The 24,484-nt window shown below is 39.9% G+C and overlaps 1 protein-coding gene across 1 annotated transcript in view; it reads right to left on the bottom strand.

The window, feature by feature from the left end:
* Positions 1–1,812: 1,812 nt before the first annotated feature.
* wdr11 (WD repeat domain 11) overlaps positions 1,813–24,484 on the bottom strand; it is a 34,220-nt gene continuing 11,548 nt past the window's right edge. The window contains exons 6-13 of the mRNA XM_029450199.1: positions 22,758–22,923; positions 19,795–19,897; positions 18,950–19,148; positions 17,797–17,897; positions 14,681–14,857; positions 5,377–5,461; positions 2,047–2,187; positions 1,813–1,861 (exon numbers count right to left, since the gene is read on the bottom strand). Coding sequence (XP_029306059.1) covers positions 1,813–1,861; positions 2,047–2,187; positions 5,377–5,461; positions 14,681–14,857; positions 17,797–17,897; positions 18,950–19,148; positions 19,795–19,897; positions 22,758–22,923 — 1,021 coding nt within the window. The remainder of the gene's footprint in view (positions 1,862–2,046; positions 2,188–5,376; positions 5,462–14,680; positions 14,858–17,796; positions 17,898–18,949; positions 19,149–19,794; positions 19,898–22,757; positions 22,924–24,484) is intronic.

The following is a 24,484-nucleotide window of genomic DNA, read 5'->3' as shown; positions in this document are numbered from 1 at the left end:
TGCATTCGAGGCTAATGCAGCCCCCTTCAGCATTTCCTCTTTTGCTTTGAGATGATTTTGTGTCAATTATCTCACTCTTCAAATCATCAGCCTACGGGCTCTTCTCACGTCCCCTCAGTTTCTTTATCTGCTCTATGCAAAAGGTAAGAGGCAGTCACAACTTCACGATCTTCACTGTAACTAAATCCATATTTTCAGGCTTGAGTGTTATATCAATTCGATGGGATTCAATATATATACACAATGTGACCAGCCATGATCATGCATGTATAAATAATATTGTAATTATAATGTGCAATAAAATAAATCTGTACACATTATTAATATCTGTTTGTGAGGCAATACGACCTGAGTTCACCGAGTTATCACAGAACACGGCAAATCTTTTCATAGATAATTTAGAACATCATTTAGAACAGCCGCTCTTCTTTTCCGCGGAGACCAGGTGTCACAAGGATTGAGTAAGACGAGCGAGGAAGATGATTTCCCATCCTGGAGTCTCAAATCTTATCAGAAAATGCTCCAACAGTAAAGGGCACGAGGTGTCAGCCTTGGTGGATTATTCTTACATCTGAAGCAGAATCCTTTAGTACAGAACTTACTTTGGCAGAGATTCTATTTAAAGGACTTGTTCATGAAAAAATACGCTCGCTTTCCCTGAATAAATTAGAGGCACGAACATAAGCTCAAGAAACAGGAACTAAATTGTGCAAATCTGCCTGCAGCCAAAATCTGGTCCAGGATGTCCAGGTGTGGCAGCAATGTAAATGCTGGAAGGTATCCTTTCAAAGTTCCACATCCAACCATTATATGAAATATATCTGCAACTCAAATAAGTAGGCTGACAAACTAAACCTCACAACTCATTTCCTCTGTAAAAAACAAATCACAATGTTTTTTATTTTTAAACGTATTACATCTTAAGAGCTCTTGAAATGTGTATTTTTCAGTTAGGACTGTTTGCCCTTGCTTCCTCTGTCACCTTGGTGTGTCCCAAACCTAATGCATCTCTGTACTGAACACACACAGATTAATATGATACTGATCTTTTCCATCTAACTCTTAGTAAGCCGGCAAAAAAACACATCAGGGATGCGAGACGTGACACCGACACCTCGGAGGATCTCAGTCAATATCCAAGCTCGCAAGAAAAAGTAATCAAGCATGTACATGTGCGCTGGAACGTGTGTGAGCCTGTAACCAAAGCTAATGCCGAGGACTGTTAACTTTGACGACTCTGGGTCATTTAACACGTGATTTACCTTCACCGTTGTTATGAACGAAGCGCGACTCAACCTTTAGAGGGAGCATATTTTTTAGGGACCGTTCCAATTTCTCAAGCCAAACACGTTAACGGGATGGTTTGTACCGTGCCCGTACTCCCGTCTGTTCCTCAAAACCGCCATCTACTGTGAGTGATACACTGACTGTGGTTGAGTACCTCATACGACGCCACTTCAAACAATCCAAACTATCCCTTTAAAATTTATGAAGCAGAAACATTAACATGAAAAGAAAAGATTTGTGAAAATGATAAAAGTGCTCGTTAATTATTCCCATCCAAGATTAGAACAATGTATATTAATTCTCATATTATTCTAAAAGCAACAGAACCTCTAAGCATCTCTTCCGGACCGCTCGTTACTTCAGGCTCATTTCCAATTCTCTTTCCCTCTGGAGGAGGTCGAGACACACCACGGTCACCGCTGGCACAGTAATTCTATAAAACCATCGTTGGCAGGGATTTAAGTCGCTCTGCAGGAACTCATAATAGGATCTCATTTTCAGAGCCAGGCCTCCCTAGGTGGTACCTTAACACTGTTTAGTTAGGACGTAATTTGGAGGACCCTGTAAGTATCCCCTTGAGAAGAACAAGAAGGGAATCTTAGAGACCCACATAGACAAAGAAAGACAAATAAAAAGAATTAGTCCGAAAGTGAGAGACCTAGGTGACCATATTCTTTGTTTACTTAGGCTGCAGGGAGCAAAACAGAAACCTCATGAACAAAGGACAATATAAAAGTGCTGGTTGATAGCCTTAGGTACAGGTGACAGGTGTGTGTGTGTGTAAGCATCTCACCAGTAAGCAGGTCGACATGCTGCAGTTCATTTCGCACCAGACCCATGTTGTTGGGAGAAGAAGTTGCAAAAGACAGGAAACTGGTAAGACTCACCCACTCAATCCCCCTGTGGAACACACACACACACACACACACACAATTAGTTAAATTAATAATATTGCTTTCTAATACTTGCAGTGTAGCAGTCAAATATTCCTGGTCTACGTTGCAGCAATCAGTGAGGTAAATGAGACGCCTACAACTTCTTCAAAATCCAAAACAAATCAAATCAAATCAAGGCAGCAAGTGTGAGATATGAATATTTTTGAAAAGTGGGTCCAGCTCAGGGAGCACAAACTCCATGGTAATGAGATGGTAAATAGCCACATGATTAATTAGTCGATTTCCCCACTAAATGTAAATGAGATGCAGAGAAGCAAGGGCTCGTTTGGCATGGCTGTGCCGGGGCAAGGGCTGCTGGGCTCATTTCCATAAAAGCACCTCAGCTCTCTCCACCACAGAAAACACACAGCTTTGATCTTCATGTTGGACGTCACAGCACTGGAAATAACAGCAGTGCTCCACTAAAAGCCTGCACAGGAAGAGAGAAAACCTAATGGAGGTGTTTACAAGAGAAAGCCCTGATCCGATGGCACTACTTTGATGTAAATGTCTGGATGAATGGGTTCCTGTATGATTGAGTTATTCATTTATTTTACATTACTTTCTTGCTTTAGTGCAACACTTTTTTGATGGACATTTTAAAAAAACATGAGGGGTGTTAAATATTACAGTTAGAGTGGGAGCACAGGGTACAGTGGTGTTGAGTCAGAGATGAAGAGACCGCTGGTAATTGTCGGGACTGTAGAGCAAATTCACATTGACAAACCAGAAACCAGGCAGAAAAAAAAAACATCGCCTAATCACTCACTTAAATCCACAAACACACGCACACACACACACACACACACACACACAGACACATTATCACAGGCAGAGGGAAGCTGCAGAACTGTGCAGAAACTTGTGCTCGTGTTGCACGGCTCATTAAAGTTTGTTGGAGTTTTGCATTTGTGGATACCAACTTCTCTCATTAAAGAGAGCCTGGCTCTACTCGAATGGATAGTGTTTGCTCCCAATCAATCTTTTAACAACATTAATTGATTCAATCTTGTGCTTAATTAATCCTGGTGAAATAGTTTTTTGCTGCTCATTAGAGAATACCAAATAATGAGGCGCAGCCTGCTCCTTGTTGATGTTAGGCTGTTGCATTGTGGGCCGCTCAGAAGGTGCTGCGGTGTTCGAACTTTGTCGCTTTTCAGTGTACACTACACTTTTATCCGAATTAGAACAAATAGCCTAAACTCGTACTTGAATGAGTGAAATGCAGAACTGTGTTCGTACATCAAGTTACATTGTTGAGTAATGTGTAATCAATCACAAAACCAAATGAATACATCATTGTAGAAGACAAAACTCAAGTGAACTGGTGGCTTCTTAACATCTTTATCTGCGCAGATATATCGACGGACAGATGGAGACGGCATACTAAGTGCCCTCCTCTTGGGTTTCTCTCTTACCCCTGTGGTAACCATAGCAATAGAATGAGAGCAGAATGGACATTGAAGTGTTTGCCGTGGTCATTTCACGACTTCATAAAATGCAGATTATTGTCAGTGAAGTAAAGTGGCTCTATTACATCATCATTTATTGAATAGAACTGGATGATTTACCAACGGAAATATTAAGTAAATAAATCCATCAATTAATCCTCTCTAGCAGCAAAACTGAGATAGTTGGGTTGTTACTGAATAACCTCGCCTCAGCGAGTCCGCCACTTGCTTCAAGTCGGTTTATACGGAAGTTAGTCCACACAGACACTTTATGAAATGAATATTCATACGCAGGGTGTTTACGCAGGTCATGCATGACACATTACAACAGGTTTTTAACAGAATCTCTACAATGTATCTTTTTTCCAGGTAGAAATGTGGTCATGTCATCGGCTCCTGGAAACAATCATCAAAAACTCTTCAATATTTTCACACTACTCCTATTTTTAATATCTATTTTTAAATGTTTAGTGAAAAGAAAAAGAAAGCTTCCTAATATAGAATCATGCTCTTCCTTCAACAGCCCCTTTGATATATTATTGACAGGTTCATTAATTAGCTACTTATACTTGAAGGTGTGTTCAAATGTTAAAGGAGCATTACTGCAGGAACATTTGGCTCCATTTCCTACAAAAAAAAGAAAATAAATCAAGTCATTTATTCCAAGTAACAATGGAAAATGATATTTATATGCAGCATGCATTTCACCCAGAAATAAAAAGACCTTTCTCCCAGCAGACATTTTGACTTGTCATAGCTGGAAAAACACAGGTGTAACTAATAATATTAATGATGGCTCATTGTGCTTCCAGTGAGCCAGCATGCACAGTAACAGAGTCCGACATTAATGTTATTAGTTACACATGTTTTAACAAGTCAAAATGTCCATTGTGAGAACGGTTTATAGAATATGCAATGGGCTTGTTAAAGATCTAGGAGTAGTGTTATTGTCCTTTTGTGAATATCAATAACAAGTGATCCAAATTAATTGTGAATTGGCAGTGACAGTATATCTGTTACTGTACTGGACAAATACAGCAGTTCACTCACTCGCCCATTGTGTCTACGTGTTACATCAGCAGCATTGGGTAGATATGCAACATTGGACATCACTAGTTTAACACACCATCTTTTTTCTCACACACACACACAAAATATAGGCCTTGTAATGCCATTTATTGGGTTGTTGTGATTAATTGATTTGCACGGTACGCAGAGATGGTCTCATTTTTCATCTAAGCTCCCTCTGCGTTCACCCACATATCAGGACACAAACTCAGCATTCAGTTACTTGTTGGGATAAATATACCAAGGCAGTATTTTCATCAGCTCCTCAAGACTGTGTATTTAAAATATGCCACTAAGTCTGTTTGTATTATTGTCACTTTTTTTTTTTTGGGTTTGTTTTCGAGCCAAAATTACCGTGCTCAGCCGATGTTCAGATAAACCCCCCTTAAAGCAAGCAAAGGAACACAATGGCTGACAAGGCACTCTAATTATGTGATTGCCAATTGCCTTTGCAAACACTAATGAGCCAGAAAACAATCAACACAAAATCAATCTGCCTGGAGCAGACTGACTAGCCACTGGGGTTCATCTAACGTGTAATTTCACAGATATTTCATGTAATCCGGTGGGAACTGAACTGCTGACCTGAGAAATGTTCTGCCGTGTTGTACATTTAACTACAAAAAGAATATTACCTGACTTCGCAAGAGTGGACACTGAGTTCTTTGTGGAGAAGTCCACTGGTCAGGTTGTAGACCAGTACAGACCCATTGCTGGTGCCTGGAGAGAAGAAACAGAGACACAGAGCAGAGCATAAGAATTATGAGAAAGACTGACACGAGAAAGACGAGAGGTCACAAGGCACACGGTTACGTAACTCAGCAGCATCTACCCTCCAGCAGGAACAGAGACGGTGTGTCAGCGTGACACCCCTGTGTGTTCCCCGTCACTGCAGCACATGTGGATTGAGGCAGCACATCAAACCCTGTGTCACTCAAGTTCACAGCCTGAGAACCATGCACCATTTCATCTGCTGCTGGGAAAATAGCACAACAGCTCCAACCCTCGCCAAACACCAACTGATTAAAAGCTGCGGGTGACATTTAACACTGATCAGGAACTCTGAGGAGGCTTGACTCAGTGATGTTCTGAAATAGTGAGAATCAAACCCATATCTACTTAAAAGTTTACCAAAAGTTTACCAATATTGGGAACGTTTCTATTAAAAGTTAAAATTAGCCTAAAATCCACTTTAGTGCACTGTTAATACAAGAGCATCCTGGCAGTGATGATTTATTAATAATGTACATATTCTTGGGATATTTAACAAGTGAGGTTTTAGGCTCTGAGCTTTAAGAGTGCATATGTATCAATAAGGCTTATTATTGTATGTGTATTTGTATCATGAATATTCTCATATATCTTTTTAATTTGAAACAAAAACAAGTAATAAAAGCACTTATCTACACTTTCAGCTATAAAACGCTGACATCCTATTTACATTATGGTAATTACCCTTAAATGATTAAAACAGCCTTTTTGTGGTTTTATAGAATGCCATGGGCTAATTTCACATTAGTGTGGAAAATAGGCAGTTGTAAAAAAAAAAGAAAAAAAAGAATTGAGGTTATAACCTAAGCAAGGAGGCTGAAAGACGCAGCAATTAAAATAATTACTCAATTCTGGAGCATTGCAAAAAACACAACTCTGTAGCAGATGTGAAATCAAATCAAAAGTCCATTCTCATGATGCTCGGAAAGTGTTTAACAAGGTTTGGAGGGGTTTAGTTTTTATGTTTGTGGTGAACACAGGCAGGTGCAGGAGCACATTTACTTCTATAATTATCCTGAGTGTGATGGAGCTGGGCTGGTGTGCCCAGTCCCTCTGCAAAGGACTGTACTGGGCGAGACGACCACATGCTGACACAACATCTGGTATGATAGGCAGTGCCACATAGGCACCTGTGTGTCTTCCCCTCCTGCTCCCTGTGTAGCTGATAGAAGACATGTAGTGTAGGATGTTTCAGTCAGGCAGACAGGAAGTGGGTGGATGGAGATAAACATAGATGCTCTTTGCCTCACAGCCAACGTGTTTACTTTAATCAAGATGATCAAGAAGATGCTGCCCCTCCATATGGCCCGAGTGAGGTGAGACTTCAAAAAGATGCAATCTATGAGCATGGGCATTGTGGATGCTGCTCAGTGTTTGGCACTTTGTTCAGTTTGTCCCTCCATAGCCCAAGACAAATGCAATACAGTGCTCCCTTTGATGCTCATTCAGCCAGTATTAAAGCATTTTTTATGTTTTGAGTTAGCAAAACTGGTTTGATAATAAATCAGGTTCTAAAAAACTGCATTTCCTTTTCACTTTCTTCTTCTTAAAAAAAAAAGTTAGATTAGAAGAATGATACTACTCTCATATCTAGCTGCTAAATGTGATGCTATGGCAACAGCTGGTCAGCTTAGCTTAGTGAAACGATTGGAAACAAGGGGAAACAGCTAACCTGGCTCAAAATCTGCCTCCTTATATAGCTCACACATTAACATGATATATCTTATTTGCTTAATCCGTACCAAAAATGTAAGTGTAAAAATGAAAAGTTATGTTTTCACAAGGGGCGGCACTATTTCTTGGCCTGGCATAGTGACTGCCGAGTTTCTGCTGGTTGTTTGGCCAGTCACAATAATTACAACACTCGAGGAAGTCACTGCTCATGGCTAAGAAATGCATTTGGTGAGTGTATAGGTGCAGCTAGACACATTGTGTTACCTTTGGATAGAGACAGACTTACTGTTACCTCCCGTTTCCAATCTTTGTGCTAAGCTAAGCTAAGTGTCTGCTGGCGTATTTAAGAAAGTGTCAAACTAGTCCTTTAAATTTGGCCAATGCTGACAACACACTTTACCAAACATGCTTTAAACTGAATCATGGCTAACATTCCACATTTTCATCATAATTAGCAAATGATTTGATCCGTGTCCAGTTGAAAGGAATCTTTCCGTTGCATTTGATGCATTAAAATTACATTTGATACCAAGCCTAAATCAAATATGTCTCAAGCACAGCTGATGACAGTCAGAATAATCTCAGCTGAACCCAACTTTACAAATAAGTGTGTGGTGGCAGAGGATGATGTATACTTTAAACTCCTTTTTGGACTGTAAATGTAACTGATATTCTCTTTGATAGACCGCTGGAGCTGAGAATGAGAATCAATCCATCTCATAATTGTTTTGCTTTTTGGGTTGCATGCCTCGATAGCTGCCTTCATATCAGTAAGTGGGTGTTTATTTCTCACATTTTGCAATTGAAGGATGTATGCGTTTGCTGTGTGAATACTTTGTTGTACTCTTAATGCGGTTTCATTTTGCTGATCCAAACAATGCAGCAAAGAATAATTGTCGGGCGAGCACGGATTAATAAATTAGGCATGCCACCCTCAAATGATTAGGAATGTATAGTCGGTTAGGTGTTTATGTACATGTCACGGAGAAGAAAGGCTCCTGGCCTTGTACCTATTTGTAATGATGCTGTGAGGTCTCACAAAGATTACAGCTTTTTAGACAGTAGACCAGACAGCATTGCCTCTGGGTAGTTAGGTTGGCAGTTGTTGTAACCTTCGATTTGGAGGCCAGGAGACTGAGAGGGGGAAATTGAGACGGGGAACCCTGCTTGCTGTCTAACTGTAATGAAACGTTGGCCGTCAATTTTAAACACCAGTGCTTTCACACCATCAGCATTGAGCTCATGTTTACTCGCACGTAAGTAGGAGATGTAAAAACTCAGTTTCCCTTGGCGGTTAGTCCAACTGGTGTCGCATCACTGAGACTCAATAAGTTCTCCTTTTAACTCAACTATACTAGGGACAAACCTAATGCAGACTGGCAGAGGCCAAGAAAGAGACTGAGCTGTATCTGCCAAGAACTCCCCCCATGGATCACTCTGGATTTAATGATAAGGTGTATTCTCTGGCTCTTAGTAAACAAGAGAGGTGACAGATGCCAACGCCTGCCAGAACACCTGCCTCAGCATCATTACTGAGGTACTGACAATTGCAATTCTAAACCAGGAATGTATTCAATTTATAAAGTATGACAGTGAGGCCAATTACCAGATTTAAACACTACAAATGGCGATTTCTAATCTTATTGTAACTTTTACCTTGTAGCAATAGTATATGTATCATTCATAGCTGTGCTTATGCAAGAAAGCGGCTAGAAATCAATACTAGCCTCACGATACCATTTTAATTAAACATACTTTAGGTTTTTAATCTCCTGGACATCTTCTCAAACATTCAGCAGAGATGTGCCTTCCATCTAAATCCCCAATGTAAACTTACTATTCACAAGCGAGCTCACAGGAAGTGGTAGAAAAGAAACATTATAATAATACAGCTAGAGACTATTTAACTACTTGACTCTGCAAGCTGACTATGGGGACCTGAGAAAGGATGTGCATAGAAAACTAAATCGCCTTGTTCTAGTTTCAGATTCAGAAACGCCACTGGGAACCAGCTGTGCCAAGTCAACCCAACACCATCTGTGGCGTGATGGGCTCCTACTGCCCTGCTCCAGAATTCACTGATTGGATTGGGGGGAAAAAAATTACAGGTCTAGGATTGAAAAGTGTTTTTGAAATGGCTGCTTTTGAAAGAATAGTGTTTTTTGTTTTTTTTTAAGGTAAAAATGCACTTTTACATGGAACAAACGTGAAACCCATAAATAACAGATTTAGAAACGCATCGGTCGTCCCTTTAGGCCTTTTAGAACTATTGCCATTAAGTAATAATGCGTAGTGAACTTAACTTAAGAGATCTCTGTGGTTGTAAGATGTGTACGCTGGAGGTATTATTCATCTGCTTGACTATGAGTGGCAATGTATCTTTGAGGTATGATTCATTTATCTGGGCTATGTCAGGGGACTGAACGTATCCTATTTTTCAGCTTGACAACTAAACTGAAGGTTTGCTGCGTTGGGCAGAGACAGCAGTACGCCTGGACCTTAAATGGAATTGGTACACAGGCAGGAGTGTGTGCGCACACAGACATACAGTACACACACATACAGTCTCAGACAAAAACAGAAGCACAATACATACACAATTTGGCTCTTAATTTCCCATTCAAAATTGAGAATTTCATAATGTTATGCATCATTACTGTGGAGAAGATAGGGTAGCTTTTGAAGAAAATGGCTATGCAATCTAAAACAAATAAATCCAAACTTTCACTGCTTCACTCTCTCGTCTAGCAGCGGTCTTTGGGGAGTTATAACAGAGGCCAATATTTCAGATGAGGCTCTATGCCTTTCGCATCATTTGCATTTACAAATTCACTTTCTGTCTCAATGAGTCAAATTTAAAACATTAGAATGATGGAAATACTAATCAACATGCATGGATGTTGATTACCCCCCCTGGGGACGAGGGAGGCTTGCTCACAGTAAAAGGTACCAAGCATTATTAACAACCCAGTCTTAGAGCATTTTAGAGAGCCATGGACAAAAGCTCATAAGTTGTTACATATCTCTCAATATAAGCAAGAATTCCATCAATTTGAAAAGGGAAAACAAACTATTGTGTGGGAGTCAAAGGTGGATAAGAATATTCGAAAAGTTAATCATTTGTATCGAGCAGGCATTTTACAATCCTTTAAAGAGCTTAAAGTTACTAAGTGGACCAGAGGGAGTTTTGGAGGTGTTTAAGAATAAGGAGCTGCAAACTGCTGAGTTCAGGGGGGGATTTTGCATTCATTACAAAACCATCAATGGGGGGTATTATTATTATACACCAGTTCGACTTATGGTTGACAATTATTGTTGGAAGTGTAAAAGTGAAACTAGTACTTTTCTTCTTGTAATGTGAGAATGCAGTTTTGTTCTCCCTTTTTAGGAAACAAGTAATTAAAAGTATCAGCAAGCGGTTGCATAGGCTACTGCAAGAATCTTACCAGCTGCCCTAATTAGGAGACCGGTCTCTTCTACCACCAGTTGTACTCAAACAAAAGGGCCGGACAAAACCGTGCCTTGCTGAATCGTTAAAATTGATGAACAGACATTTCCTCTTTTGAAGCTTCAAAAGCAAGGACTAATCGTTAACGGCCAAGAAAAGTTTCATGAAATGTGGTTCAACTTTCTGATGCTTACGGGAAGTAAAACATTTTTTATTTTAAAGCAAATATGCTATCCCACGTATAGATACATGGTGGAACCTAAAGTGTAAGTTTCTGTATGTGTGTATATATGCATTTATTTTACTGTGCCGTTCATTTTATGTGCCCAAATTGATTTTGTTTCATTTGCTTTGTTACTTATTTTTCATTTATCTACTTAGCAACTGGTTTGGTGTGCTATTACGTTTGTATGTTTCAACAAAGTTATTAAAAAACTGTAATTACAAAAAAAAAAGAATAAAATTCATAGCAATGATTTGTATATTCAAACATACTGATATGAGACATCACGGCATTTTCTAACCCAAAGGGGAGAATTTGTAATGTGTCAAGGGGGGGGGTTCAACAAAAGTGTCTAGTTTAAGTCTAAAAACACTTTGCAAATCCAAACTCAAAAGTGTTTTTCTCCAACCTAAATAGCTTTCATTAATTGGACTACAAAGATAATATGAAAAGACAACATTTAAAGCCAAATTTAAACGTTAAATATTACTTGGAGTTGCTGACCTGGTGATGCTGAAAATAATTATTCACTTTGACAGGTCCATACTGCAGAGCACATGAATGAATATATTTGATAATTGTGTCCGGAGGTGAAAGTCTTCTTGATTTAATGCTTGCCATCATATCAGTAGCTGTTAATTTCCTGTTTTGTGATGAACCAAGGTTTAAAGTCTTGCTCTGCCGCTATTTTCATACTTCCAGTGCTTATTATGCCTGTTTTTCAGGCCCAAACCACAGATGCACATTGATAAAGGGTCTGGACGTGCAAGCGATTAAAATATGCAGATGCAGCTGCGTAATCATCCAGCCCTGTGCCCTCTGAAGCACTTTCTCACTCACTGGACATTTTGATCTCTCATCACTGGGCAGCGACATCTCATAAATTTAACCAATCAACGATGGGATGATTAATGACAACCACTGATTACATGCTACAGTGTTAAAAAAAACTGATCATTTACAGTAATGACGGATATTTAGAAATACACACTGAGCACCAGCTCTGGCCACACACACCACCTATACTATACTGAATTATAATTTTGAGCGACTTTACATGGGTATATCCAATTTACGTTACTTTATACTTCTAACTCCACTACGGTTAAATATTGTACTTTTGACTCCACTACATAGTATAGCTTACAATCTGAAAGGAAGCTACCCTAAATAATGTGTACTTTTACTTTACATCTATTTTGCTGATAAAACATGAAAGTGACATTTTGTCATAGTTCATCTTCAATTTGTTTAATACTTTGGTCATTTTCCTCAGCTGAACTTTGTGTTTGGTGCTAAATGTTAGCATGGTCCCAGACGTGGGACCTTCCTTCAGTGTGGATACGCTGGTGAACCTTCAAGTCCCCTGAGTGATGGGAACTCTTCACACACTGGTCCCAGACGCTGATGAAACTCCAAATGTGTTGCTGGTTTAAAACTCTTCGCACACTGGTTACAGCGGTGTGGTTGCCCTAGTGTGGGTAGGCCGATATCAATCCAACTGTCCTCCATGAATACTCTCCTCACCCTCTGAATAAGGTCAGTCTGTTTCTATGAAGCAAAAAACAAAGGGACGGAGAAAGAGATAGTCACAAGTGTATAGGAGACATAAAATATATATCAATTCTCAATTCTCAATAATTGAAGGGGTGTCCTAATATAATACACAAATTGGACCTTGAGGAAGTGAAAAATGGAGTGGGGTTTGTCAAGTCTACTGTTTTCTATATAATGAAATCTGATGTCTTGTGGCCCATGTCAGCCTAATATCCACAAGGAATCCTTGGATGCTTCAGGGTGTTGTTGTCTTTATTGTGGCCTAAACTGGATGAATTTGCAGATGTTGTTTTTTAAAAGTGTTACGCAATTTGTCAAATAAATTCACAAACTTGTGCTTATTAGAGATGTATAGTATGCGGGTACCACTGACTATGACAAGGACCATTTAATAATATTTCACAAAATAAATTCACAAAAATGTATGCCACCTCAAGTTAAAAAACATATAGATAAATGACCAAATAACATCAGTTAGGTTGCATAATCAGCTATTTCCATCCCACTGTATATACTAACATATATAGCCGATTATAACTGATTTACACAAAATTGAAGTAACGTACCTCTGCCGATCAACTCACTTTGCTGCTTGTGTTACTCTTCACTTCTACAGGATAGTCCATCTGCAATAATAACAGCAATCATTATTATTTTATTCATTCTTACCCCTAAATAGCCATAACCGAGGTAGTATTAATCCAGTTAGACACTTTCAACACTGAAAAATAATCAGTCATTGTATTTCTCAGCACTTTAGATTGTGCTGTTTATTTTAACTTAGGCTTGAAAATGAAACTTAATGTGTGCAATATTAATGAAAACATTATAACAATGTAAGTGTGGCTATTCCAGCCAGCTTTACTTGCGTAGGGAATGAAGGGCCTCAACTTCATAACAGGACCAGATAACTATTTACAGAACAAATTAACTAAATACTAAAATACTAAATACCAAAATGAGCTTCATGGTGTAGAATAAATAACCAAACTTCCAGTAACTAACGCTGTTTAGTTCCTGAGTTTATTCATCTAACAGTCAAATGAAGCTTGTTCGTCTCGCTTTAAGTTTTCTTGATGCATCACTCCTCTCTAACTATACACCATCAACTACAAAGCCAACAGTAGAAGAAAGATTGTATTTTCTTACCGTTAATGTGTGAATGAAGTTTAATCAACTTCTGCAGGATAACGGACATCTTCAGGAAGGTCACAATCAGAGAGGTTTGTTTTCCGCGGTAAAGGCTGAATCACATTCAAAGGTTTCCAATTCCAAGTGTTTTATAAAAGAAACACGGCAAAGTCATGGAGCGTTCCATGCACTAAATATATAATATGACTGCAAAACTGCACACTGAGCAAAGCTTTACAGCAGTATTGAACTATTCTAAAAAATAAGAGAAAGAAATATCGATTTGTGGATCATAAGAAATATTATGGGAATTTTATGGGAACACTTACTAATGACGTCTAATTCCAATTAAGTATTTTAATAAAGCAATTCATATGCCTGCTAATTTTGAATAATTCTACATGTTAGCGATAAGATGCAGAAAATGATTCAACAATGTAAAGGCTGCTAACTGACCAAAGAGAGCTGTTCCACTCCTCCGTGGCCTGAGGACCAAGTGCAACTTCGATCGTCATTTTCTAGAACTGCAGAAGAGTACAGTACACAGTAACAAAGCATTCACCCAGCTCTATATAATGTGACACAGTTCAGGAGTACAGTGTTCTTTAGATGTAAAAGGCTTTACTCTAAATGAGCATCACACTCATGAAACATTTGCTAAGGTTCAGTGAAACTGTACTCAAGACAGAGAAGTCAGAAAAACAAAAAAGCAGTTAATTTGTTGGATTTCTCTATGAACTGCAGCTCTGACGCAACTGGTTTTACTTTGAAACAGCAGCACATCATGATGAAACAAAACAACATAGTAGACACAAGTGAAAAAATGACGTCTGGATATTTGTGAAAACACAGAAACTAAATGTAACAGCAAACCTTGGTCTGGACTTTGAGAAGCCCCGTTGTGAAATAATAATGCTGAGCTCCCGAACCATTTGTTGTAATTCAGAATATTCCACAGCACTTTCTCTGTATGACGAAAGACGGCTGCTATACACAGAACAGAACTAAAGAGTAAAGTGGAGAAGATCTTTCGCTTGGGAATAGAACCCACAACCCTGCCGGTGACAGAGCCTTGCTCTGCACTTAGTTTTGTAGAGTTTTGTGTGTATGCATGTGTGTCGTCATTATTACCTACCTATAGCCAGCAGAGGTTGGTAGTGGTTGATGTTTTTGGTGGTAAGAGGTGGACACATGCGGATGGAAAATGGTGGCAGCGGCAGACCAGAGAGCAGGCCAGTCAGCAGGAACTTCAGCTGGACCTCCTGCTGGATGGATGACGGAGAAAGAGCCTCACCGGCTATCAAGGTCTGACCTGGAGATAAAACCAACACATGTGCTACTTACTTACTTTGATGGAGCAATTCAATAATAAACAACACAGTAATTATAGCATGCTTAGCATTGCTACAAGGCAAAAGATCCGCACACTGTCTTAAGATTTTCCAACATTTGGATCTTTCAGAGATCTTCGTCAGGCCCTGTCAAAGCTGTTCATCTTTAGTTTTGCTAGAAGAACAAGAGAAGTTTCCATTAAATGTCCTTTCTTTCCATTTTTCCTGCATTTTAACTCAGGGCATGCAATGTGCACCAAATCGATATTACAATTTGAACGCTAAGACGTAATACAGAGACAATGTTTGGGATTGTAGCTCGGATCAGGAATGTCCTCTAAGGCCGTTTGCCTCTGATCCAAGTCCTTTAATATTGTTTACGTGTTAAAATAACTGTGTCCGATATAAAACAAGCCAAGCTCATCCAATTTAGATGATAAGTCTGGCGGCTAAATAACAACTTTACTTTAATGGTTCCCTATAACTTTTCAAACTGTGCTCTACAGTATTCTGTGGAGTACTTTTGGTTTGTAAATGTTTGGGCAGGAAGGTTTGAACAGGATGTTTTGGACAGCTACTCTGAAGCAACCATCCGTACAGATATCTCATTAGAACTGCTGGCAGCATGTGGTTTCCTTTTTTGCAAAAATGTTCATTAAGGAATAGGTTACACCATTTTAACGGAGCACAAATGTTCATGTTTGACAGCTGGCCTACCTGGAGCACTATGCATTACAACAAACAAAGATGTCAGACCAAATGAAACGCATGAAAATGAAGTCAAACAAACTAACACCAAATGAAGCTACCCAGCGAAACGTAAGCAACAACATCAACTATTTAAAGTAGCCCCAAAGTAACTCCTGCTGCATCTGCAGATGAGCCTGCATATATGTGAGCGTTCAGGTGTGAGTCATTCTACATCGAGCGGCACAGCATCATTTGTACCCGGACAAAGGTGCAAGTCGGAAAAAATGTTGGAAACATTTGGAATAAACCTAATCTTTGGTAGCTTAAGTGCGTTATCTCTCTTCCCCTCATTCTTCAGAGTTCTAGACAGTTGTTTGTAACAGAGCTCATCAGCCCTCCTACAAAAAAATTGGCTTCACCAATTTAATCCGAAACTGCTCTTTGGCTGAACTGGAAAAGCTCACATAATTTGAGTGCAGCTGGATCCAGCAGAAAAACAACCCGTATGGTTCGTTTCATTAGAGCAGTTGGGCAGTTTTAATGATCTAAAGGATTTAGTGGCGAGTTGAGACAATTAGACCAAGACCCATGTTTTACACACTGAAACCCTACCTTGCTGATTTCATGCGTTTTAAATGGGCAATCATCTCCTTTTGTGTCTTTTCTGGGCACCTCTGAAGGTGCACACACCTTGAAGTTATAATTGGTAGTGGTGGAAAAATCCATTTGGTTTTCATTTCATGCACCATAACAACCTTCTTTACATTGGAAATGTAATGTCTCTCTAAATGAGCGTCACTGCAGCTTGAAGACGTAATAAAACCAGGAGGACACTCTGAGAGCGCAGACCTTCTCCAAGGACATTTCCATAAGTGAAAAAGAACGCACGTATCCGCGCCGTGATTCGGATCCACTGTGAAATGGAAAGGGCTTTTCCTTGGCCCATGCTACACCCTTCCACCAGCAAAGTGACAAAACAAACCCAGCTGAAAACATAACCTTCATGGTGGAGGCAACGAGATGAGGACAAAACACTATACATCAATAAAAAACTAATCATACATGCAACAGATTGCCATGTGCATCACATAAAAAAATAAGCAATGAAGGCAAATGTGTTTTTTTAGGTGGCATCTCTTGCCCATAGCGACGGCCAGTTTCCCGTTATCTATCCGATTCCCAACTTGTGTCAGTTGATCAGCATCAGATATCACCAAGCTTGCTTTTGACAAAATTTAAGCAACATGCAGGACAGTGAAATTCCCTGCTCACAAGAGCTTTAGTCAGCAACTGTCAGACAGAGTTATGCCTCCAGGCACTAGCTGGCTCCAATCTCTGTGTGTGTTGGCCTGTGTGTGTGTGTGTGTGCTGTGTGTGTGTGTGTGTGTGTGTGTGTCTGTTGGCCTGTGTGTGTGTGTGTGTGTGTGTGTGTGTGTGTGTGTGTCTGTTGGCCTGTGTAGTGTGCAGAGGAGAAACCAGCAGTCGCACATTAAAGCAGAAAGGGAAGGGGTGCCCCGAGGCTCACACAACTAACTGAGGTACGATAAAAGATATAGAGTGCCTGGTGCACAACAACACTCACACAGTACATGTACACACACTGACACACAGCTATGTGTCCGTCTTTCTTTCTAGTTTTCACATTTTATTTCAAAGTCGAAAGTCATCCTTCTACGTAGGATGAAGAAAGAAGAATAAATAATGTATAGTGCAGTGGATAGAAAATGAATACAGCCCCTTAAACAATGTTCTGATTATGTTGATATAGCCTGGAATTCAAATGAAATACATCTATGTATTTATACGACAAATATACACACAATACTATAGCCATTTCAAATTAAAAAACATTTGTATTATTTTTTATTAATTGATTTACCGCCTCGTGGTTGTTTCCCTCCGTCGGTTGCAGTTTACATTCATGTATTGTGAGAAATGTAAAAATCACTTCATCGTTGTATCTTATTAGACATTTGGAGTTGTCATAATTAGCATACGAGTTGTGGCCAAAACACATGCTATGTGAGGTCACAGTGACCTTGACCTTTGACCAACAACTGCTTTGGGTCGAGGCAAAACAAGTCCCACTTTAATGTATGAAAGGTACAGACATGTACAGAAGGGGGGCTGTATTCATTTCATACCCTCAGAGTGACATTTAGCCTTTGAGACACCAAACGTGTCTGGTGCTGGCCGGGTGGTGTTGATAGTGATGCGTGTGCAGTCGTACCGATCATGCTGTTGAGGGAGAGATCCTGAATCCTTTTCTGGTTTGTTCCCAGTGGAGATCCACAAAATGAAGAGGGAGTGTAGAGCGGCGTAAGACCAGAACTGACAAAAAGGGGGAAGTAAGATTATTTTTAAATACATTTTTTAAAGCATGACATATAAAATGATACATGAATATTGCTTGTGCAAATGATGAATGTGATCCGCCTTTTAATCAATGACTGAACCAGAGGGAGCATTAGTAGAGGATGACATGTCTATTGATTCCTTGTATTGATTACGTGCTGCTCAATAATTCCAAGAAAAAATATTTTCATAACTGCTGCAAATGGTGATGAAGCTTATACGCTCGGGGCCTGACCTGTAATCGAGCTGTTACAGCAGAGTGAAATGTTTCACTCTAAATAACTCTTTTTAATTCATCTCTACATGCTCGGCACACTGTGACGACACCGAGCCACAGAGGGAATGTACCGGGAATTATAACTAATGTCACTATATTAAACTTGAGCCAAAACATATTTTTTTAAGGATTTTTCTGGAAACACTGTGCACAAGAACGTTCAAAACATTCACAATAAAAGCCTCACGTTATCAATTTAGTGTACTGTGAAAGACAGCTGCCATCATCTCAATGGTCCTGAAATAGAAAGCCCACCTGTCTGAAACTTCAGAGCAAATCAATTCTAACCAGACGATAACGAGATCATTTAGCACAAAGTGGCACAAAGCAAAAGCCCTCTTTAATTCCATGCTGCAGATTTCTCTTGCTTGCCCAGAATAAATTGTGGTTTTGGCTGCTCACAGGCAGACAAACCTCTCCCTACCTCACACAGGAAGCCAACTTAAGAGAGAAGTACAAACAACTGTCTCCTTGACGGCAGCGAGGGAGTCCTCCATCAAAGAGACGCGAGGCTCATCAATGATAGCTAAACTCTGCGCACCTCCTACCTGCACTAGTCACTGAGAAGACTACATTTAGGTCAAAGGAACATGTTGTCTAAAGTCAGTCCCTTTTACAAAGTATTCAAACTTTTAACCTCTCCTTGTTAGTTCAGCCACCACCTTTAGAAAACACTGTGATGTAGCTTTGCAGAAGTGTGTGTGTGTGTGTGTGTGTGTGTGTGTGTGTGTGTGTGTGTGTGTGTGTGTACCTAGGATTGACGACAGCCCTGCCGGTGTGGGCTTTGAGCTCCCACAGCATGGCTCTGCCGTCACTGACCATTAGCGCAGCGCTGTTTTCGTTGACGGGGCAGATGACCATGCGATATGGCCGGACTGTCTTGGTGACTCGGATGGCGTCGCACTGAGAACGCAGGTCGTACATAAGCTCGTGGACACTCTGCTCGGAGTCTGAGGGAGAAAGGTGAAAGATTTGAGAAATAGAAGTAGTGGGCAGAGTGTAGAGTGTGTGCGGAAAATAAAGATTATTGTTGGAGATAAAAACGAATCAGATACATTTGTGAACACCATGAATGGAAATGAGAAGAACAGACGTAGGAAGACATTGAGTAGATGTTAATAATAAAGGGAATTGAAGCATAAAGAAGAATGGAAGTAGATAAGGCCGGGGGAAAGTGTGATTTACAGACCTGCAAAGTCCATTTTTGAGTAAGTGTGAGAGGTAAGAAGAGGAGCAGAGTAGTAAGATATTAGGAGGGATTTAAGGAGATAAGACGACAAGAAATAAGCGAATACCTGACTCACCAAAGGAAACGGCAGGAAGAAAGAAATAGAGTAGCACGGAGAAGATAGCGAGGAGAGTAAGTGAGGGAGGGACAGAGACTCGGCAACAATGGACTCCCATTAACCTATAACACTACGCTAAAGATAAATGGGACAGTAAGAGGCTATATGCCCACTGGAGCACAGAGTAAGGCTACAGGCTATGACTGCAGTGCAGTTTGGCTGAATACATGACGACTGGGGTACATCACAGGAGGGAGAGTGGCTTTGTAAGTGAGTACAGCTCGTGTGTGCTGTGAAGAGGCTTCATTACCTGCTGCTTCCTCTGCAGTGGTGGTGGAGCGACACACTCGGAGGGTGATACACCCGTTCTCATGGAGACAGTAGAGGGCGTCCCGCTGAGCGCAGGGAATCACCTAAACACAGAGAGAGAGACAGGTGACAGGTGAGACAGGTGAACTCTTAGCACTGCGTCAATGTGTGTATGTGTCATTTATTTAATACCAACTCAAATTTAAACAAAAGCTGAATCAAACTACAAGCCTTGTGTCAGTTAGAAACGTACTAGAGCAGTTCACTCATACGTGTTACTGTAAAAGTAGGGCTGCAACTAACAACTATTTCAAACAAGGGATGTATCTGCTGATTTCTTTAATTTTTTTATTAATCTATTAATTGCTTGGTCTTTAAAAAATGTCCGACAATAGTGGAAGATCTTCGTCACAATATCCTAATGCTCAAGGTCTTCACATTGCTTCTTTTGTCTAACAATAATATGATATAATAAGGAATGTTGGGTGATATTCATTGAAAATACTTTTTAATCGACTGCCAAAAGAGTTGCTAATGAACAATATATATATATATATATATATATATATATATATATATATATATATATATATATATCAACACCTGAGCACATGTGATAAAGTATGAACAGGCTCAAAAAAGGATCCGTGTCCTCTCAAAGGATGAGCAAGCAGAAGCCGTCCCTGTTGGGGCGCTTGTGTGTACAAGATACACACTAATACTAAGCAACACCATTAGGGTGAACAAAGTTACAATGTTCAGTTTAATTTCCAATTTTAAAACAGATTAGGAGTTTAATAGGGAGTTATGGCCCACAGTCTAAGTAATTATATTTTCCAACTAATCCTTTTTCAATTTTGAGTCAGTATCTTAGTTGTTCTTTCTCAACTAATCCTTTTTAAAACGCAGATCCCCGGCCCATTGATTACATTGTACATTACATGTACAGCTACTGACCGTGCACCTGATGAATGAGGACACTCCGCTGTACTTTGTGTGTCAAATCTGACAGCGAAATATAGACACATATATACTGCATATTGTGTTTCCTTGAAGCTTCTACACTCGGGCCTGGACCTTTGCTGAAGCTGTGTCATCAGTCATGCAAATTGGCTGTGAGACAAGCACTTTATAACACTTAGAGGAGGGAGACGTTGGCCGGACAGAGCCTGGGCGGCTGAGTAATACCCCTCCACTCCTGCTTTGGGACTTTAGGACTTACTCCTTGACTACAAAGGCGTGTTCTCCACCTTTGTACTGTTTAACCATGGACATTTATTAAAGCGAGATCGCTGACAACCCAAAATAAGTATGATTTATGGAAAGCGCAATAAAGTTTTGTACGGAACACAATTTCACGCTCACAGACAATGTCAACTTACTGTAGTGGTAAACGGAGGAAGGGTAAACTGGTCCATGTATGTGCAATACATATCAAAGTTGTATATCTCCTGTTTTCCACTGTGGTGTTTCTTAACCATAATATATATATATATATATATATATATATATATATATATATATATATATATTATTTATATATATATATTATTTATATATATTTATATATATATATATTTTATATATTTCTGGGAGGGCCGTAAGTGAAGTTACCGTAATGAATCGATATATGATGTAAAGCGCAGAGTCTCAGCTTTCAGAAACCTTTGAAATCTTTTTGATTGCGCAAACTATGACATAATTACGGTAATCCAAAATTTTGCTTGCAATCGCCGACACATTTTGTGTTAAAGGGAAACAAATTTACAAAGCTTTACTCTGGAGGAGTGGATTGATCAGTGCCCATCTCCAGAGAAGAAAGCCCCTAAAAGAAGCCCCTACGTGAAGAGCAGGTAGACCAAATAATCGATCAACGTTGTCTATGTTCGCTAGCTGTTAGTGTTGTTGCATAGCAACCACCTCGCACTATGTTTTGTGCAGAAGGCAACAGAGGGGCTATTTTATTTTGAACATCATTATTTAATAATAAAAACTATTTAAATTGGAGTGTGTATTTTTCTTTCATATTGCCCCACTTGGTAACCGTTTTATAAAAGCAATAGCTCACTTCAGCCCGTGATATATGCTCATTATATCACAGTTAAGGGGGTATATATAATATATATATTATAATAATTATAATATAATGACAAGCTACCACAATGGTCATTCGTTCACATACGGACGCAAAGTTGAGAGTGAAAGCAGAGTGAACAGAGCGACTTTAAGAGACAGCTTCTGTTCCATTACTGGCTCTGCAGCCATGACAAATTCTCTATCTGATACTCCAACAGCATTCATCAATTTCCAATTACAAATCCGGACTCCAAAAGAAGGGGATTGACAACTAAAAAGGTCACCGGTGCTGCTGGATGTGACGATAGAAAGGAACAAGAAGTCAGACAATGGTGATATTTCGTCGCTGTAGCTAAGGACTGCACGCCCCTGCTGTGCAGTCGTCAGACCTTGTTGAGGTGAGCACTGAGACGGAGGAAGAAAAGTAGAGAACTTTATCATACACGGCAGGGGGAATTGGCTTCCTGGAAGAACCATCCATAAAATAAAATAAAAAAGACAGGTTTTAGTAGAGCCCTTAGAGTAATGCAATAAAAGTAGAAACTGGATCATTTGAGGAGAGGGAAAGATGAGGATGTAGGAAGCGTGTTAGTGCGAGACAGCACAGATGTGCAAAATCGTGCAAGTCGTCTTCGCATGTAGCTTCAAAATGCACGGCAGGAATGTTTCTCCATCACATTCCAACTCATTAGAAAAAGGGCCGAGAGGCGACAGAATTCTGACCTTGAAAAATGTATGCAATTGTAAAATGAGCCGCCTTCTGTCCGACCAACACTACTGTAGGGTAACTCTTTTTCGGTTTGCGATTTCCACAAACTTCGATTGCGTCAAAGCTTTACCGAGATCCTCGTTACACAGATTCTGCTGTACACGTATGCAGTGCCTCACCTGAACGAAGGGCACCCCGGAGCGTTCGATGGCCACCACACCCACCGTCTGGCTGAGCTCCAGGTCCAGGATGAGGATCTCTCTGGGATAAAGCAGCAACATGTGGTTCCTCTTGGATGGCAGGTATGACAGCTGCAAACAGTCGTTCAACGTCACCGCCTCCGCACTGCAGAGCCACAAAGCAGAGGGAGAAAAAAGAAAAGAAAAAAGGAAAGATAAAAGCTTAAAGCACATTTATCTATTTATTGATAAATTAATGTGTTCCCTACATTTTGGCCGGTGTTTTGCATACTTGTTTTAAACTCAACATACAGCACACAAGACATGTTTGAAGAGGCAACAAAGTACATTTTAATGACTAGGAATGAAATAGATAGTAAGATGTATTGGAGTCTTACTCGAAAGATATAATGAGACTCTGCTGCAACAACACGGAAATATGAAATATGCAAATACACACCAATGCGATGATGGATGAGAAAGTCTTAAAGCAAGTTTTAATAAAAAAAACTGTCTCATTTCTAAGATCAACTTGATCTTTATTCATGTCATGCAGAAGGCTGAATTAATTAGTTATTACTGTTGTGGCTCGAGTGAGTCACAAATGAGGGAGAAGTTAAAAGTGAATTTGGTCGGATGATAGAAGGCTGATGAGATTATTGGCAGCGTCAGACTAAAGAATCCCTTCCGTCATGTTGAGTGTCCAAAAAATTTTGGTTTGCCGCAAGTCCTACCGTACGTGTTTAAATTCATTACAAACACTATTATTCACGGCAGCAGCCAGGTTTGACATACGACAACAAAAGAAGCCACAAATACTTCAATCTATTCAAGAAGGAACAGAGGGCAGATTGTGACAGAATTTATGAGCAGGAGCCATGGACATAACTCATTCCTACAGCTTCAGTCCTCTAGGTCACCATGAGATCAAATAAAAGAGAGACAAACTTTAGAACACAATGGAGATCATTACTATCTCGGGGGGGGGAAAGCGCAACAGATAAAATTAACTAAATCGGGTAACCTTTAGGAGCTGCTGAGCTAAATCACACTGTGACTGAAGTCAGGCGAGGCAGAGATAGTGGCTGAAATGTCTGAGGCACCAAAGGGGAAAACATCAGAAAGAAACAGTGAGAGAGACTTCTGTGTCTTAGATGCAACAAAAAAATGGGAAAAAATGGAAAAAAAAGAAAGCGACAAAGCTTCAGAGAGAGAGAGGAAAATCAGAAGAAAAAAAAAGAGAAGAAAAAGTATATAACCCACAAACTCTCACAGAAATATTCAGCTGTACAGTTTCAAAAACATCACACACTCCTCTCTTCTGTGAATAACCTATGAAGGTTGCAGCAGTCTGTGGATCATACATAGTCATACACAGCCACATGCACACATACAAACAGTGCGAGGTGTACAAGTGAGTGTGAGTGTGAGTGTGAGTGTGTGTCTGTGAGATAGCACAGGAGGCAACCTCAGAGGACCGAGGTGTTTTCGGAGAGCTCCCCGGCTTTAATTGTTTAATCATGTCGAATAAACACAAATGACCCGGAGGACAATCAAATCAAATACAGTGTTTATACATTATGTAGTCCGCTTGAGCTTTGGATGTCTAGACAATACAGAATACACTCACACAACTTGATTCTGTCAGGTAGCGGTGCATGACTCTCAACATTGGCTTGGATTTGAACATGAGCACCAAACGTGCGTTTTATAACAGACACATTCTT

Source organism: Cottoperca gobio, chromosome 15 (genome assembly GCF_900634415.1).
Source record: "Cottoperca gobio chromosome 15, fCotGob3.1, whole genome shotgun sequence".
Classification (NCBI taxonomy): domain Eukaryota; kingdom Metazoa; phylum Chordata; class Actinopteri; order Perciformes; family Bovichtidae; genus Cottoperca; species Cottoperca gobio.
Note: the sequence above shows the minus strand (reverse complement) of the source record. Positions and strands in the feature narration are given on the sequence as shown.